The sequence below is a fragment of the Chrysemys picta genome, chromosome 4, assembly GCF_011386835.1.
Source record: "Chrysemys picta bellii isolate R12L10 chromosome 4, ASM1138683v2, whole genome shotgun sequence".
NCBI classification, from domain to species: Eukaryota; Metazoa; Chordata; order Testudines; family Emydidae; genus Chrysemys; species Chrysemys picta.
The window spans coordinates 39,867,877-39,882,206 of NC_088794.1; the positions used below are offsets into that span (position 1 = coordinate 39,867,877).

At 42.5% G+C, this 14,330-nt stretch overlaps 1 protein-coding gene across 1 annotated transcript in view; it reads right to left on the reverse strand.

Annotated features, from left to right (window-relative positions):
* PTPRJ (protein tyrosine phosphatase receptor type J) overlaps positions 1–12,139 on the reverse strand; it is a 125,780-nt gene extending 113,641 nt beyond the window's left edge. Inside the window, exon 1 of the mRNA XM_065592074.1 lies at positions 12,016–12,139. Within this exon, the coding sequence (XP_065448146.1) occupies positions 12,016–12,072 (57 nt within the window). The 5' untranslated portion in view covers positions 12,073–12,139. The remainder of the gene's footprint in view (positions 1–12,015) is intronic.
* Between the last annotated feature and the right edge of the window lie 2,191 nt (positions 12,140–14,330).

Consider the following 14,330-nt stretch of genomic DNA (forward strand, 5'->3'; position numbering starts at 1 on the left):
TTTTGTCTGGCTATGAGTACAATTTGCAACCTGAGTTGACTTCAGGAGCCAAGGACCAGAGAGTTGACTTGGGACCTTATGTAGCTTATCCCTGTGCATGGGAGTTTGTACATGTTAGCCACATGAGCTGACAATGTGAACTTGGGATCAGGGCCTGTCCAGGAGTTATTAAGAAGTATATTAAACTGACAAAAGACGGGACATCAGATCAGCAGATTCTCTTCTTAGCAGTCTAATTAGAGAAGCGTGGCAATGGTTTTGCATAACTAAGGAACTGCCTAGGAGCGTCTGGTCCCTCTACCACTTCTTTAGCTTCGGGAAAATAACTTTGTTTTCCCCAGCAGGGTTTCTACAGTGGAAGAGAGAGACAGAGCTCTTTCCCACTGCTACTCCTAAACCTCTTCAGAATTGTTACTAGGAACCTCATGTACCAAACTGGGATTCAGATGGTTCTTTTAGCTGCGTTCGAAGGCAGAGCAGCAAAACTTCCAATTTGAGGAGAGGAGACAGTCTTAAAAGGTCTTTCCTGGTATCAAAAAAGCCTTTGCTATCAGGGAAGCTAAGTTAGGGAGCATAATGCCTCCTACCTCTCCCACAGCATTCTGTAATACTGGGGCCAAATAGTCATCCTGAAGTTGGAAGTCTCAGATTAACAGGTTACGTCAGAGATAATCAGTCGATGATGTGAAGTTCTAGGAGCAAAGGAGACAAACAGAACCCACAGCAACAGTCGGAAATGATACTTGGCACACAAGACATCTCGCCTCCGCCCCTCCCCCCATCTCTTTTTGTTTCATATTGAAATCGGTTCGTTTTCATTCATGATGGAGCAGAAAGAAGAATGCTGCTGGGGCCAGCTCTGAAAGTGGTAATGAATATAGGCAAGCATATATGAAGAGTGTGCTGCAACAAAAAAATCTTTGGCACACTTTGATTGGTGCTTCTTACTGTCACTCATATGATGTACAGATTGACCCAAACAGAGACTGAAAAAAATCAGGTTTGTGCAAGTGGGTGTGTGTACTTGAACTGCTTTAGATTTACCCAAAAGTATGATTTTGATTGCTCATATGCAGTGCTAATTGCTCCATCTACATATACATAGAGGTTAGAGTTTTTGGTGTTTGTATATGTTTAAGGGGAAGACTGAGCCCCTTTTAACACAAGTGACTTTCAACCTCACACTAGTAGGAAAAGCCCACAGAATCTGTGCACTTGTATGGAATAGGGCTTGCTTTAGCAATTGCCCAGAATTGTTTGTGATATTGGGTGATTTAGAGTCACTTCTGCTGAGCCAAAAAGGATACATTGTAGGACCTTTAGAGGAGGAAATGGAATTTATAGACAGATCAGCCTTTTGCAAATCTAGAGCAAAACAGTTTCATTTTTACTGTGTGGAGCAGGTTTGTTAAATTTTATAATTGTAAAGGGAATTATTCTTACCAGGCCATAATCTTTCGGGGAGAGGAGAAGAGGACCGAATACTCTTTACAATACTACTGTACTCCCAGACAATAAATACTTATCAGCACTAGTCTTCTGTTAACTTCTGGTGCACCATGTACGTCTACTCTGAAACCAGGAAATAGTTCAACAGATGCATACAAAGTACGTAAATTGATTCAAAGACAATAGCTAAATACCAGTTAAACCACATACTGTGGCTCTACATTGTACTGCTGGGAAATTAGCACCATTTAGGGTGGTTCCAGAAGTTATATTAACCTGCAAATATTTGCTGCTGGCTAACGCTTAGCATACAAAGTCTCAAACTGCTGTCAGTACTTTGCCAACTATATATATATTTGTGTGTGTGTGTGTATTATGTTTCACACTTTGCTAGTGTGAATTGCTAGCTTCTTTTTAGTCGACTAAATGACTGCAAAATGAAGTTTAATGCATTAATTGCTTTTTTTTATTAAGGTCAACATTTTTAAAGTCACATATATTGAATTTTTTAAAATCTATCACTTGTTCTTTTAATTGGGGCCTGATCTTGCTGCCACTGAAGTCAATAGCAAAATTCCCCATTCATGGCACTGGCAGTAGGCGCTTGTCCCACACCCTCATAATAGTGCAAAAAGTTACTGTGCAGGAGATCCAAATCTGAGTTTATAACACAGCTCCTTGTTCTTCAGCTGACAAGGCTGAAAGTGCTGTGGGAGCTGGCCCCTTGCAGTGGGAATGCCGCCCTTGCTTTACTCTGAAGTTATGGAGTTGTCTTGATGGGCAGCAGAGAGAACAGTATCTTTGCTCTTTGACTACAAGAGCAGTCTTCTGTGGAGGTGAGACTTCTCTGAGCTCCCAGGAGGGGCTCAAAGAAAGACTCAGGGAAAAAAAGACTCATAGTTACTGAATTTTGCATCAAACCAATAGAATTATATTTCAAAAAGCAGTTTATAGTTTGGGTTAACCACCACCAGGCAATATCTAGACACAATTAGAATTGGAAGAAATAGATGCGTGACATTAATGGTAGACATTAATAGATGGTGACACATTGTGCCATGAAACTGGAGGACCAAGTGAGTTCAGATGTTGTACCTTAAATATGAAATTGCTTCAGGTTTTCTAATATGCAACCTGTGATTGCATGAGTGAAAAAAGACACATTATATTCAGAAGGGTCAATATAAAAAATGTTCAACATGTTTTCATTGTTATTGCCTTTGACTGTCAGCTCCTTTGTTTTGAGGTATCTGTGGGAGATTTCCAAGTGGAAATATTTGATAACCTACAGGCAAAGGAGTTTTCTTCAAAAATAAATAAATAAATAACTGACAAGTGTTGGTGTGGCTTTAATGGTTACCTAACATGCATCACATGTTATGAAGAGTACAAGATGTACAGATCCAATCCCAGATTTAGCAGCCCCCTCTCTCAACAAGGGGGCATTTAAAATTCTTACTGCACTTAACCATGGCTCATCATAAAAAGCTATCAAATAGCTCTGGTAACACCACTGTACATATATATGCCTGTTTCAATTATTAACCCAGTTTCTACTTAGACATTTAATCTGTAATTGGTTAATTATAAAATATCCAGGCCATTTTCATTGTTAGGCCATTCACATTGATATTAATAATACAGCTAGTTGAAAAAACACATTGTTTTGTGAAAAATCTTCAAAACCTAAGTTTGGGGGCAAAACTTAAATTTTTCAAAAAACATTGACGGCTCTAAACTGGTTTTAAAAAGCTGAAAAAAAATTGCATGAAAACTTTCTACAGAACATTTTCACTGGAATTTTGAAAAGTCAAAACTTTTCAATCAGCTCGAATTGCATTGTCAGGAATCTTTTAACAATTTTTAGAAGCGTCATTTAGAAGAATTCAGATTTTCATGCTCTGACTTTAAGTTTCCCTTTACGTCATGTCAAAAGATGCCAATACATTTTCTTCACCCTTGTTAGACATAGCACGGTTTCTCAGGGGCTTTAAGATTTTTCTATTCAGATTTCTATACCACGGCACTACAGTGCCTTTGTATGTGGGGGATTCTGCGAGCACAAATCTAAAAAAGGCCAAATTTAGACCTCAGATAGGTGCCGCTGGCTTTGTCTCTCAAGCACAGGTGCACAAAACTGCATTGTACAGTTTATTTGCACTCCTCCCCCAACAAGTAGTTACAGAGACTAATCTCTCCCAGGGACTGTTTCTCTTTATGCAATTTTAAAGCTTTGCGGACATACTTTATAACGACTCCGGGATGAGATTTCAGTACACTGCACAGTCATATTTGTGCAACGTCTCTTAAAGTCAGAAACTCACGGCTAACATGCAGTGCGATGCATTAGAAGTTTACCCTTCAACAGTAACATGAAAGCCAATAAATGCGCACACCGATATGCTTATCTTGTTTGTCTTGGAAAGAATATTTTCTTTAAAAAAATCCATGAATGACAAAATTGCAAACACTCACATATTAGCCACACAGAGCAGAACTATGCACAGAAACCAATCAAGTTTTAATTGGCACTGACTGCTTTTTATGAAAGAGCCATGCAAACTGTGTCAAGGGTTACAAAAAGTCACTAATCCTGCGAGAGGACCAGCAAAACACTGTGTGACCAAGAAAGAGTGTTTTACACAGAGGAAAACCTTGTGTTTTCAATAATTCCTTGAACTACAATGAGATTTAAAAGGCAATTTTGAGACTTGTACATGCTCGCCAGTGTCAGTAAGATATTAGAATTCTGTTGTCACGGGAAAAAACACAACTAAACAAGCCTAGAGTCCTAAAGAGTCCTTAGACATGTAGAGAAGTTCAGTTATTTTACCTCCCTTTCTATTCTGAAGCATTTTGTAGGTCTAAAAAACTCCTGCAGCACCAAGAATGCAATCAAGTGTAATCACAGAAACCTCCCATCCCTCCATACACACAAGTGTTCAACTCCTGTTCAGCTTTTACATTAATAAGGTACAATTATGCATATGGAAATTTACTGTCAGCCAAAGACACAATTATTCTGAAAACACCAGGTTTCAGAACCAGTTTTGAGTGTTTAAGGCAGGGTATGCCTGATATGGTAACAGAATCATTGATAGGGTTTTGAGTCCATTTTTCTTGATGGTTCATGCAAGCTATTCATCCTGCTGTAATGAAACTACTAAAATCATGAGCTTCATTCTCTTTGGCCTTGGCTACACTTACCCGCTAGTTCGGCGGCTGGCAATCGAACTTCTGGGTTCGACTTATCGCGTCTAGTCTGGACGCGATAAGTCGAACCCGGAAGTGCTCGCCGTCGACTGCGGTACTCCAGCTCGGCGAGAGGAGTACCGCGGAGTCGACGGGGGAGCATGCCTGCCGAGTGTGGACCAAGGTAAGTTCGAACTAAGGTACTTCGACTTCAGCTACGTTATTCACGTAGCTGAAGTTGCGTACCTTAGTTCGAATTGGGGGGTAGTGTAGACCAAGCCTTTGTCTCACACACACACATACACACCCCAGAGGAATCATCTCAGGCTTTGTCAACACTAGCACTTTTGTCAGCAAAACTTTTGTCATTCAGGAGTGTGAAAAAACCCATATCCCTGACCGACAGGTTTCACAGACAAAAGTGCCAGTGTGAGAGCGCTATGTCTGTGGCAGACATTCTCCTGCCAACATGGCTACCGTCACTCCTTGGGGGTGGTTTAATTATGCTGATGGGAGAGTTCTCTCCCACCGGCATAGAGCGGCTACACAGGAGCAGTGGTATAACTGCGCTTCTGTAAAGTCCATAGCATAGATGTAGCCTAAGTATCCATAGAAACTACAGATTGGTTTCAAGGACAGATCATGTCAACGAACCCAAACCTCTACCAGTGCAGGATTGTTCCCCTTTCTATATGAACTCGTGTTACCACCAGTCTAATTTTAAATGTTGCAAATGCTGGGGGCTTCCTCTATTTTCACTGGGAGATTAGGCCACCCATCAGCAGATCTGGAACCCCCAAAACACCAGTTCTTCCTATTTCAAAATTACGTAGAGAAGCCGGTGCAAGGAAGAGCAGCAGAGCTCCCTGAGGCAAGGGAGAGCAATGAGTTTGTTGTACTTTAACAAAAAATTCTCTCACAGAACAGAAAACCTTAGCATAAGCAGGAGAAACCCCCAGAGTTTTCTCTCAACCACCAAATCGACACATTTTACTGTGCATGAGCAACAAATCTCATAGAACCAGGGGAAGAAGAGGAACTAGAAGACTCCACTAAGTCCCTCAAGAATGCACATAGCCACAGGCCCTAATGAGTAAATATGAGGCTGAATTTCTACAAAACTTGCTTTGGATAGATAACCCCCTACAGGGAGCACTCACAGTAAGGCCACCTTCAAAATAACTCTTCAAACTGACAGACAACAACTATCACAATATTGCCAAAGGAGGCAAGGAATTAGTCCAAGAGTAAGGCCAGGTCTACATTACCCCCCTAATTCGAACTAAGGTACGCAACTTCAGCTACGTGAATAACGTAGCTGAAGTTCGAAGTACCTTAGTTCGAACTTACCTTGGTCCACACTCGGCAGGCAGGCTCCCCTGTCGACTCCGCGGTACTCCTCTCGCCGAGCTGGAGTACCGCAGTCGACGGCGAGCACTTCCGGGTTCGACTTATCGCGTCCAGACTAGACGCGATAAGTCGAACCCAGAAGTTCGATCGCTCGCCGCCGAACTACCGGGTAAGTGTAGCCAAGGCCATAGTCTCATACAGAGTCATCTGTCTTTTCGACACAGATTATAAAATCCTGACCAAGAAAATGGCTAGTCACCTGCCTCCTTCACTCTGGGCCATGTTTAGGGAGAGAAGGCAGCGATAACCTAAAAGATTTGAAATATATACACCCATAATGTGAAAATGTCTTGACCTTCTCTGAATACAGAGAAAGCCTTTGACAAGGCAGTATGGACATATTGTATCTACTTGCATTGCTGCAGCAAATGGAATTTAATTCATAATACAGCTCAAGATCCTGCATTCAAGTGTTTCCTTCCTAGTTAGCTGGAGGCTCAGAATCAGAACCTTTGCAGCTTCAATAGCCTGATCAGGCAAAACTGTTTCCTTTTCCTCATTACTCTTCACATGACCAAATCCCAGCCCAATATTATGCAAAGAATATGGAGAACAATTGTATGTTTTTGCAGATGACATGCTCGCACGTACCACAAAACCAACCAACAAAAAAAAATTCTCTCTTTCAAGTGGCCAAATAAAAAGCATGTTTAAAAAAGAATGTAGCTTTCCTAAGGCCTAAAATAGTGTCACGCATACATACTCTTTGATACCACATAGCCCATGTGCATATCTATGCAAGTGTTGGGAACTAATTTAAGTCACGCTAGAATTTTTTTCTTAATTATTTCAGTTTTGAAATAGCTTTGCACAACAAAAAAATAGCACGCATGTGGTGGGGGGGAGGGGAGGAGGTGTCAAACAAAAAAGAGCCAGAAGTAAAATAGGAAAGGCCAACACAGAACATGTAGGTACAAGGTACATCAGTGGGTAGTAAGTGTTTTCTTTATGTTGTTTAGGGAAGATGCAAGGTATCCCATCTGGTGGCCACTTCTTTTTCTCCCAAGGTGGGCCTTGTTAAACTGATTTGAGATATGGGCCACACTTCTCGTCCCCATCTTATTGTGAATACCAAAGAGACTTGGAGGAACGTCTAAAGCCCTGACCATGCACTCTGTAGGTACATAGGCATAGCAGTCCAAGTGTGCCTGAATGGATATGGGGAAAAACTAGATCTATCTATGTTTAGAGAAGAGCCTTGGTACAGGCTTCTAGATTAGCAGAATTGATGGGTGGATATCTGTTCTGTTCCTCTCCTTCTGCACACATTTCCTAGATGTCAGATCCTCCATTTCCCCCTACACATTTTGGCCCCTTCTCCTCTGGGCATGCTTAATTATCTTCTTCCCTGATTCCCTAAGCCCTTCTCTCCTGCACAAGCTTCTTCTGCTGGAGGAGACTGCTTCAGTCCTACTGGTAGCCCCACTCCTTGAGCAGGGCTCCTGTTTACTCTCCTCAGAACAGCGGTCCCTCCTTTGTAGAGGCACCTAGCTCTTAGGCCAGGTCTACACTTACAGCTGTGCAGTTGTGAGAGCGCTGTTGTAGCCGCGTTATGCCAACTGGAGAGAGCTCTCCTGTCGACATAATAAAACCAGCTCAGCAAGCGGCGGTAGCTATGTTGGCAGGAAAGCATCTCCCACCGACCTAGCACAGTGCACACTACCACTCATGCCAGCAAAACTTATGTCGTTCAGGGGGGTGGGTTTTTTCACACCCTTGAGCAACAAAAGTTTTGTCGACATAAGTTCTAGTTGAGACATAGCCTTAGTTGCAATTAAGGACCTGAACACCAAGGAAAAGAACCAGCACCATCTGACCAACTAGGGGCTGGTCTACACTGGGGTGGAGGGGTCGATCTAAGATACGCAACTTCAGCTCACGGCGGCAAGTCGACCGCCGCAGCACCTCCGTTGACTCCGCTTACTCCTCCTGCCGAGGTGGAGTACGGGCGTCGATTTGGTGATCAATTTATTGCGTCTAGATGAGACGCGATAAATCGATCCCTGATAGATCAATTACTACCCGCCAATCCGTCGGGTAGTGTAGACATGGCCTCAGTCTCTGCAAACTACCAGTTGTTCATACACCACAATTTTGGAACGCGGATTAATTTATTTTAACAGCCTTCTCCTCCCATAGTTAAACTGGGAAGCATTTAATTAAAACAGTGGTGGGGTTTAAGGTTACTAGAACTCAAACCTGCAATTTCTAACCGTCATCCCATAGCAGATGTGGAAATGCTCCCCCTTAGTACACTGCAATTCTAGAAGGAAGAAGGAAGTGTACAAATTAAAATTATATGGATTAGTAAAATCTAGCCTTCCATGATAAACAACCAAACAAGATTTTATTCATTAGCATTCTCTGTCGCTTGCTCATATTTAGTAATTCCAACCAAAAAATTTACATGGCATGAAAATTCGAGATCATGGGTGCACGTAGCTAGCATAGTTACGGAAGTACTATTAATAGCGATGCCGTTTGCACAGACAATATATCCACACTGTGGGCCTCCATTCTGATCTCAAAGATGCAGAAGAGGATTTTTGTGTGTGTACGCATGCACATGCACTGTTAGATGCAAAGCAAGCACGGAGACTAAAATCCAACTGTTAGAGGCCTTCAGAACATGCAGAATACGCATGCACTGTATACAGTGAAGAGGAAACCATTCTCTGATTTTCTGTCATATTTAAAATAAAGAATTTGCAAATTATTATAGAAGGAATCAACGTTCTCTGCTCATTGTTTAGAGCATTCAGAAGGACTACCATTTAACATGTATTGGGGTTAAGAATGTAAGAACTACTCCCAGAATCTGCAGTTCTGCACAACTATTCAATGACATAAACAATCACCTGCTTTGGGGGACTGGGATACCCAAGTGTAACTTCACAAATTTAAAACAAACAAAAACAATATTTTACAGCAACCGATCACTCCAAAATACATCTCATAAGGCATCAATTTTTAGTCTCCACAGTTAAACATTGCCTATGCCTATCTACCTAATACAGTTGGTTTAAGAGCTGATCAAACTTTGAGATGAACAATTCACCCCAGAAACAGGATATTTAATGTAGCAGGGAAAGTCTTGTATTTTTCTTATTTTTTTTAAGTTTAACTGAGCTCTAAATCAGCTTCACTTTAGATCTTTGCTATAGAGCAATTTGCTATATATTTTTATTAAACTCTTGTTTTTAAACTGTTTTTAATTTGAAGTGTAAATTAAGTTGACTTGAAACTGAAGTTGTTATAAAACCAAAATTTAGCAAACAATGCAGTTTATTAGGCCAAAGATATTAAACAAGACTCAACCATAATGGTTAACAATGGCTATTATATATGTGCAATGCAATGCAAAAATGGTTCAAATTCATCCCTGCTGTAACAGTATTGACTTCAACGATTTACACTAGATCTTAAATTGACCCAATTATGTTTACACATAGCAAGTCCAAATTTCAAATACTGTGCTCCTAGTAAGACATCCCAATCCTTTATTTGGAAACTCAAATCAACAATTACATCACAATCCTATAGCTAACCTACTGATATAACTTCAGTGCAATTTCTGTGTATGGTACAGCTATAGGATCAGGTTGTTAGGTGTATTTTAAAGGGCATTTATGCACCTAAGTGATGATGCAGCCATCCAAATGCAGGGTTGGAATATGCTGTCATAGTCCCCACTTTTGAAAACTGGGTCTATGCTGTCAAATTCCTAATGTCAAATATTTAGTGTAATTTTAAAGTTGTTAATGCTCACAAATATGGTCTTTGCTATAACTTAGTAAGTTTAAAAATTGTTTCCTCATTGCTGTCAATTGGGTTGTACAAACGTAACAGCCATATCACAAAAATGATCTTTACTCATGTGAGTAGCCCTATTGAAATCAAGTGAGTTAGGACGACTCATGTGAACAAGAGTTTGCAGAATCAGGCCCTCAGCAAAGACAGGTCTCTCAAGCATGAACATCACTGTTTTTGTCTCCTCTTCTTAAAAAGAACTGGCTTTTAACATTCAAACACTACAAAAAGATCAAGGACAACAACCAAGGAATTAAGGTGACTAACTTTAAACATTCTAGCACAGTTCTTGACATTCACAGAAGTGTCAAAAATAAGTCACAAATGAAATGAAGTTATACAAATATATTACTCTGCATGCAATGGGCCTTTAAAGACAGAAAGAAACAGAGAAGGTATATCAGAGCGTAATTAGGAAGGTATCATGACTTAAGGAGAGATTTTTATTAAAACACTGGACATAAGTTAAGGCCTAGACCCTGAAAGATGATCAGTGCAAGCAGATCCCTGTGCTAGTGTAGAGCCCCACTGAAATCAGTGGGGCATGCTGCAGGCAGATCCTGGTGTAGAATCCTATCTATTTCAATGCAGTGAAGTCAATGCAGTTCCAATGTCAGATTGCAAGGTGGTGGCCAAAGACAGCCCTTGCCCAAGTCTCAACAAATACAAGCTTTTGCCATATTCAGGAGTATTCAGATCTAGGAAGGGATATACTTGGATCCCATCTCTAAATTATATTTGCAATAAATATGGGGTAATGATTGGAAGGAATTTCAGAGGGATATACAAATAGTACGGGTAGAGGCCTTCCATTTTTCTGGGATCCAACACTCCAGAGTTGCCTAATCCCCACAGAAGTGAGCCATTTCCCCCAAAATTCCCAACTTCTAAAAGGAGATAACATGGCTGGTGATCTGCATCTCTCTAATGTCTGAGATATAAAGTTTAATGTTGATTGACTGTGATACATTTACCAAACTGGTCATAACACAATGGTAAACCGTAGGAAGAGTATTTTAAAAGAAATGCAAGTTTGCAAGAAATAAATAGCTACACCATGTCTTTTTTGATAATATCTGGGGGTCTCCCATAGCTGGAAACAGCTGGAAACCAAACTGCAGGCTGGATTCTCGCTCTTGCCCTTCTTTAAATTGTTGATTTAAGTGGACTTACTCCCAAGTGTGAAACTTGTCTAAGCAAGCGGAGAATCAAACCCCTTCCTGGTCTGGTTCAAGACTTGAAAAGTTTCAGATTTGCCGCTGACAGAAAGCTAATAACTGGACTTGGTCTGTTTACTTCAGAAGCTTACTGCGCTGTAGTTGTTCCCACTGAATGAGCTAAAGTTCATCTTCAGGCCAAGATTGTCAAAATTGGTAACTAGTGATTTTGTATCCTTTGCTGGTCACCTGTCCAACCTGAAACATCCTACGGAGGCCTGATTTTCAGTAAGCGCTGAGTACCTGTCCTCTGCAGGCCAGGCTCCTTTAAGGTATTTCAGAGGTGGAGCACCTCAACAGAAAAATAATAATAATCCAGATCACGGGTCATTTTTGAGACCCTTGCCCTTAAGTTGAACTTTAGTTCCTTCACTGTCTGTGTACAGGAAACAAGTACAGCACACTTGGCCTCCAGACACACCCAGCCTCGCTGCAGCCCGCCCAGATGACCTAGGAGCGCACCTGCCCGGCTCTGCAACCTCACCCACCCCTCCCAGCCGCCTCATAGGCAGGTGGCAACGCTACAGCCCCCATCCCCCCGTTGGAGTGCGAGCCCCAAGAACCCCACATTGCCCCACCAGCCTCTGCCCGCTCCGTCCATATTCCTGGCGTCTGTGGAACTGCTTTCCACTGGACCCCAGCTAGGCGCTGCCAGGGGAACCACCGAGCGCGCGCACGCTCCTGAGCCCACTTCCCAGGGCCAGTTGATTCATCTCCTCGGGTCGGAGCAGCGGCTAGCGTCACTGACAGGTGGCTGGGGAGGAGGGCGCGGAGGGAAGGTGAGATGAGGACAGGTTACGGGGGACGCGGGGAGGAGTTCCCTGGGGCAGACTACAGCGCCCAGGGGGGGAGAGGGCGGTAGGGGCCGGTTGCATGAGGAGGGGGATCTGGTAGGGGCACCCTCCAGCCCGTCCCCGGCTCTCTCAGGGCGCCTTACCTTGGCGAGGCAGAGCAGGAGCAGCAGGCGGAGGAAGAGCTGCCCTGGCTGCTTCATGGTCCTGAAGAGCTCTCCCCGCTGCGCGTACAGCCGCTTAGCCCGACTCCGGCTTCCCCGGGGACATGGCAGGGCTGCGCCCCCCAGCACTCAGCTGCGCCCGGCGGGGTCCCTCCCCCAGTCTCTCTCTCTCTCTCTCTCTCTGCGCTCCGGAGGCGGCGGCGGCTGCTCTCTCGCTCTGCCTGCCCCGCGCCGCAAATGCGGGAGTTCGGAGCGGGGGCAAGTCCTGGGCAGAGTGGAGCGAGATGCACAGGCAGGACTCCCGGCGAAGCTCGCCTCCTGCTCTGGGGAGAGGGAGAGGAGTCAGTCACCTCCCCTCTGAACACTCATCGCTTCCGCTGCTGCCAGGGGGAGGAATTTGCCTCCTGTTGTCAAGGTTTTAAAAGGCCATTTTGCTGCTGGGAAGTTGTTACTGCACTTCCCCCCTCTCCCTATCTGACATTCCCCCTTTCTGTCTCCCAGCTGGGCTGGACGAGGAAGTGGCTCACTCAAAACTTTTCTAGCCCTCCCACATTTTTTCTGCAATCGACTTGGAAATGGAGCCGGAGAGGGATGTTCTCCTTCCCCCCTCCCCCTTTCAGTCTCTGAAAAAGGACATTCTTCATGGGGGTTTCTCTGGTACTACAAACAGCGAGATTTCTGCTTCTCAGAGCACATGGGGCTTGCTACAATATTTCTAGAGCGGAAAATTATCCACAGAACTCAAAGAACAGATTAAAACGAGCACACATCGGGACGGATGGCATGTAAATATTCTTTGTGATACTCATGATTTCCCATAAGCAGTGATGTGAGCCCACATATCGGGTGAGATTGGGCTAGTCAGTTCTGAAGTATGCTAATTAACGAGGTTTTCTTTTCCTTCCCCGCCCCCTCCCCCCCCCCCTAACGTTTGGATTTATACTTTATGATCATGTAGCATTGTTCAACTGGGGAAACACAAATGGGTGACAGAACAAAAACTGGTGAAATGACTCAGTGAAACACACTTCACCCCGAGGAAGTTATCTGAAATAATTCCTTTCAATTGACGCTCGTATTTTTTAATGTTACCGCTTCTGTAAATGTCTGATATTGCAACTGAACATTTTTATAATCTAATTTACTTCTCAGGATTAATGTACTTTTTACATTTCATTCACCTTGGACAACGAAAATAGACAAGTTAGTTTCATTTTGGTTTATAGTCAGTTTGGGTCTTAATTCCACTTTCAAGCTCTAAACTCTGCTTCAGAGTTGTAATGCTTAAATTAGGAGCACTACAGGTGAATGACTGAATCCACTTAAAATCTATTTTAATTGACTTTTTTAATGATAAAAACATTGATCAATGTTTTTTCAAGACCTTGTTTTTACAAAATGTAAAATATTTCAAACACTGAAGCATGTGCACAACTTTACATAGTTTTACAATTCCATAGAAGTCAACGGGACTATGCACACACAAAGTTCTGTATATGTTGAAGTGTTTGCAGGATTAGGGCCTAAATAGATCTGTCATTCTCTTGTTAGTAAAAATGAGGGAGTTTCCCCTCAGATTTGAAATACCTAGATAACTTTAAGGTACTTTACATTTCTTAAAGTACTTTAGAAAAAATGCTTTTTAGTATATGTTCAAATATTTTGAGTGTTTTGAAATACAAACTATTGCTTAAATAGTAGAGACAAAAATATTATGAATACAAGTATATTATGAATATAAACAAGCATTTAATCAGGCTTTTAATTAATAACAACCAGGCTAGAGTTAGCAATCATTGTAGGGTAGATAAAGGGGCAGTAATTTTATTGAGTCACTTAGGGGTATCTTAAGGTATTTTATATTTGTTTGGTTTTAATTTATGTGGACACCACAGAAATATCCAAATAAGCAATAGTATATAAATCAAAATTAAATAGCATATTACCCTACATTTATATAGCAATTTTGAGAACAAAGGCTCTCCACCCTGTATTAGTAGAGGCAGGGAGGGATAGTTCAGTGGTTTGTGCATTGGCCTGCTAAACCCAGGGTTGTGAGCTCAATCCTTGAGGGGACCACTTAGGGATCTGGAGCAAAAACAGTACTTGGTCCTGCTAGTGAAGGCAGTGGGCTGGACTTGATGACCTTTCAAGGCCCCTTCCACTTCTAGGAGATAGGCTATCTCCATTAATTTAATTTTAATACCAGGGGTTCTCAAACTGGGGGTCAGGACCCCTCAGGGGGTCATAAGGTGATTACATGGGGGGTTGTGAGCTGTCAACCTCCACCCCAAGGC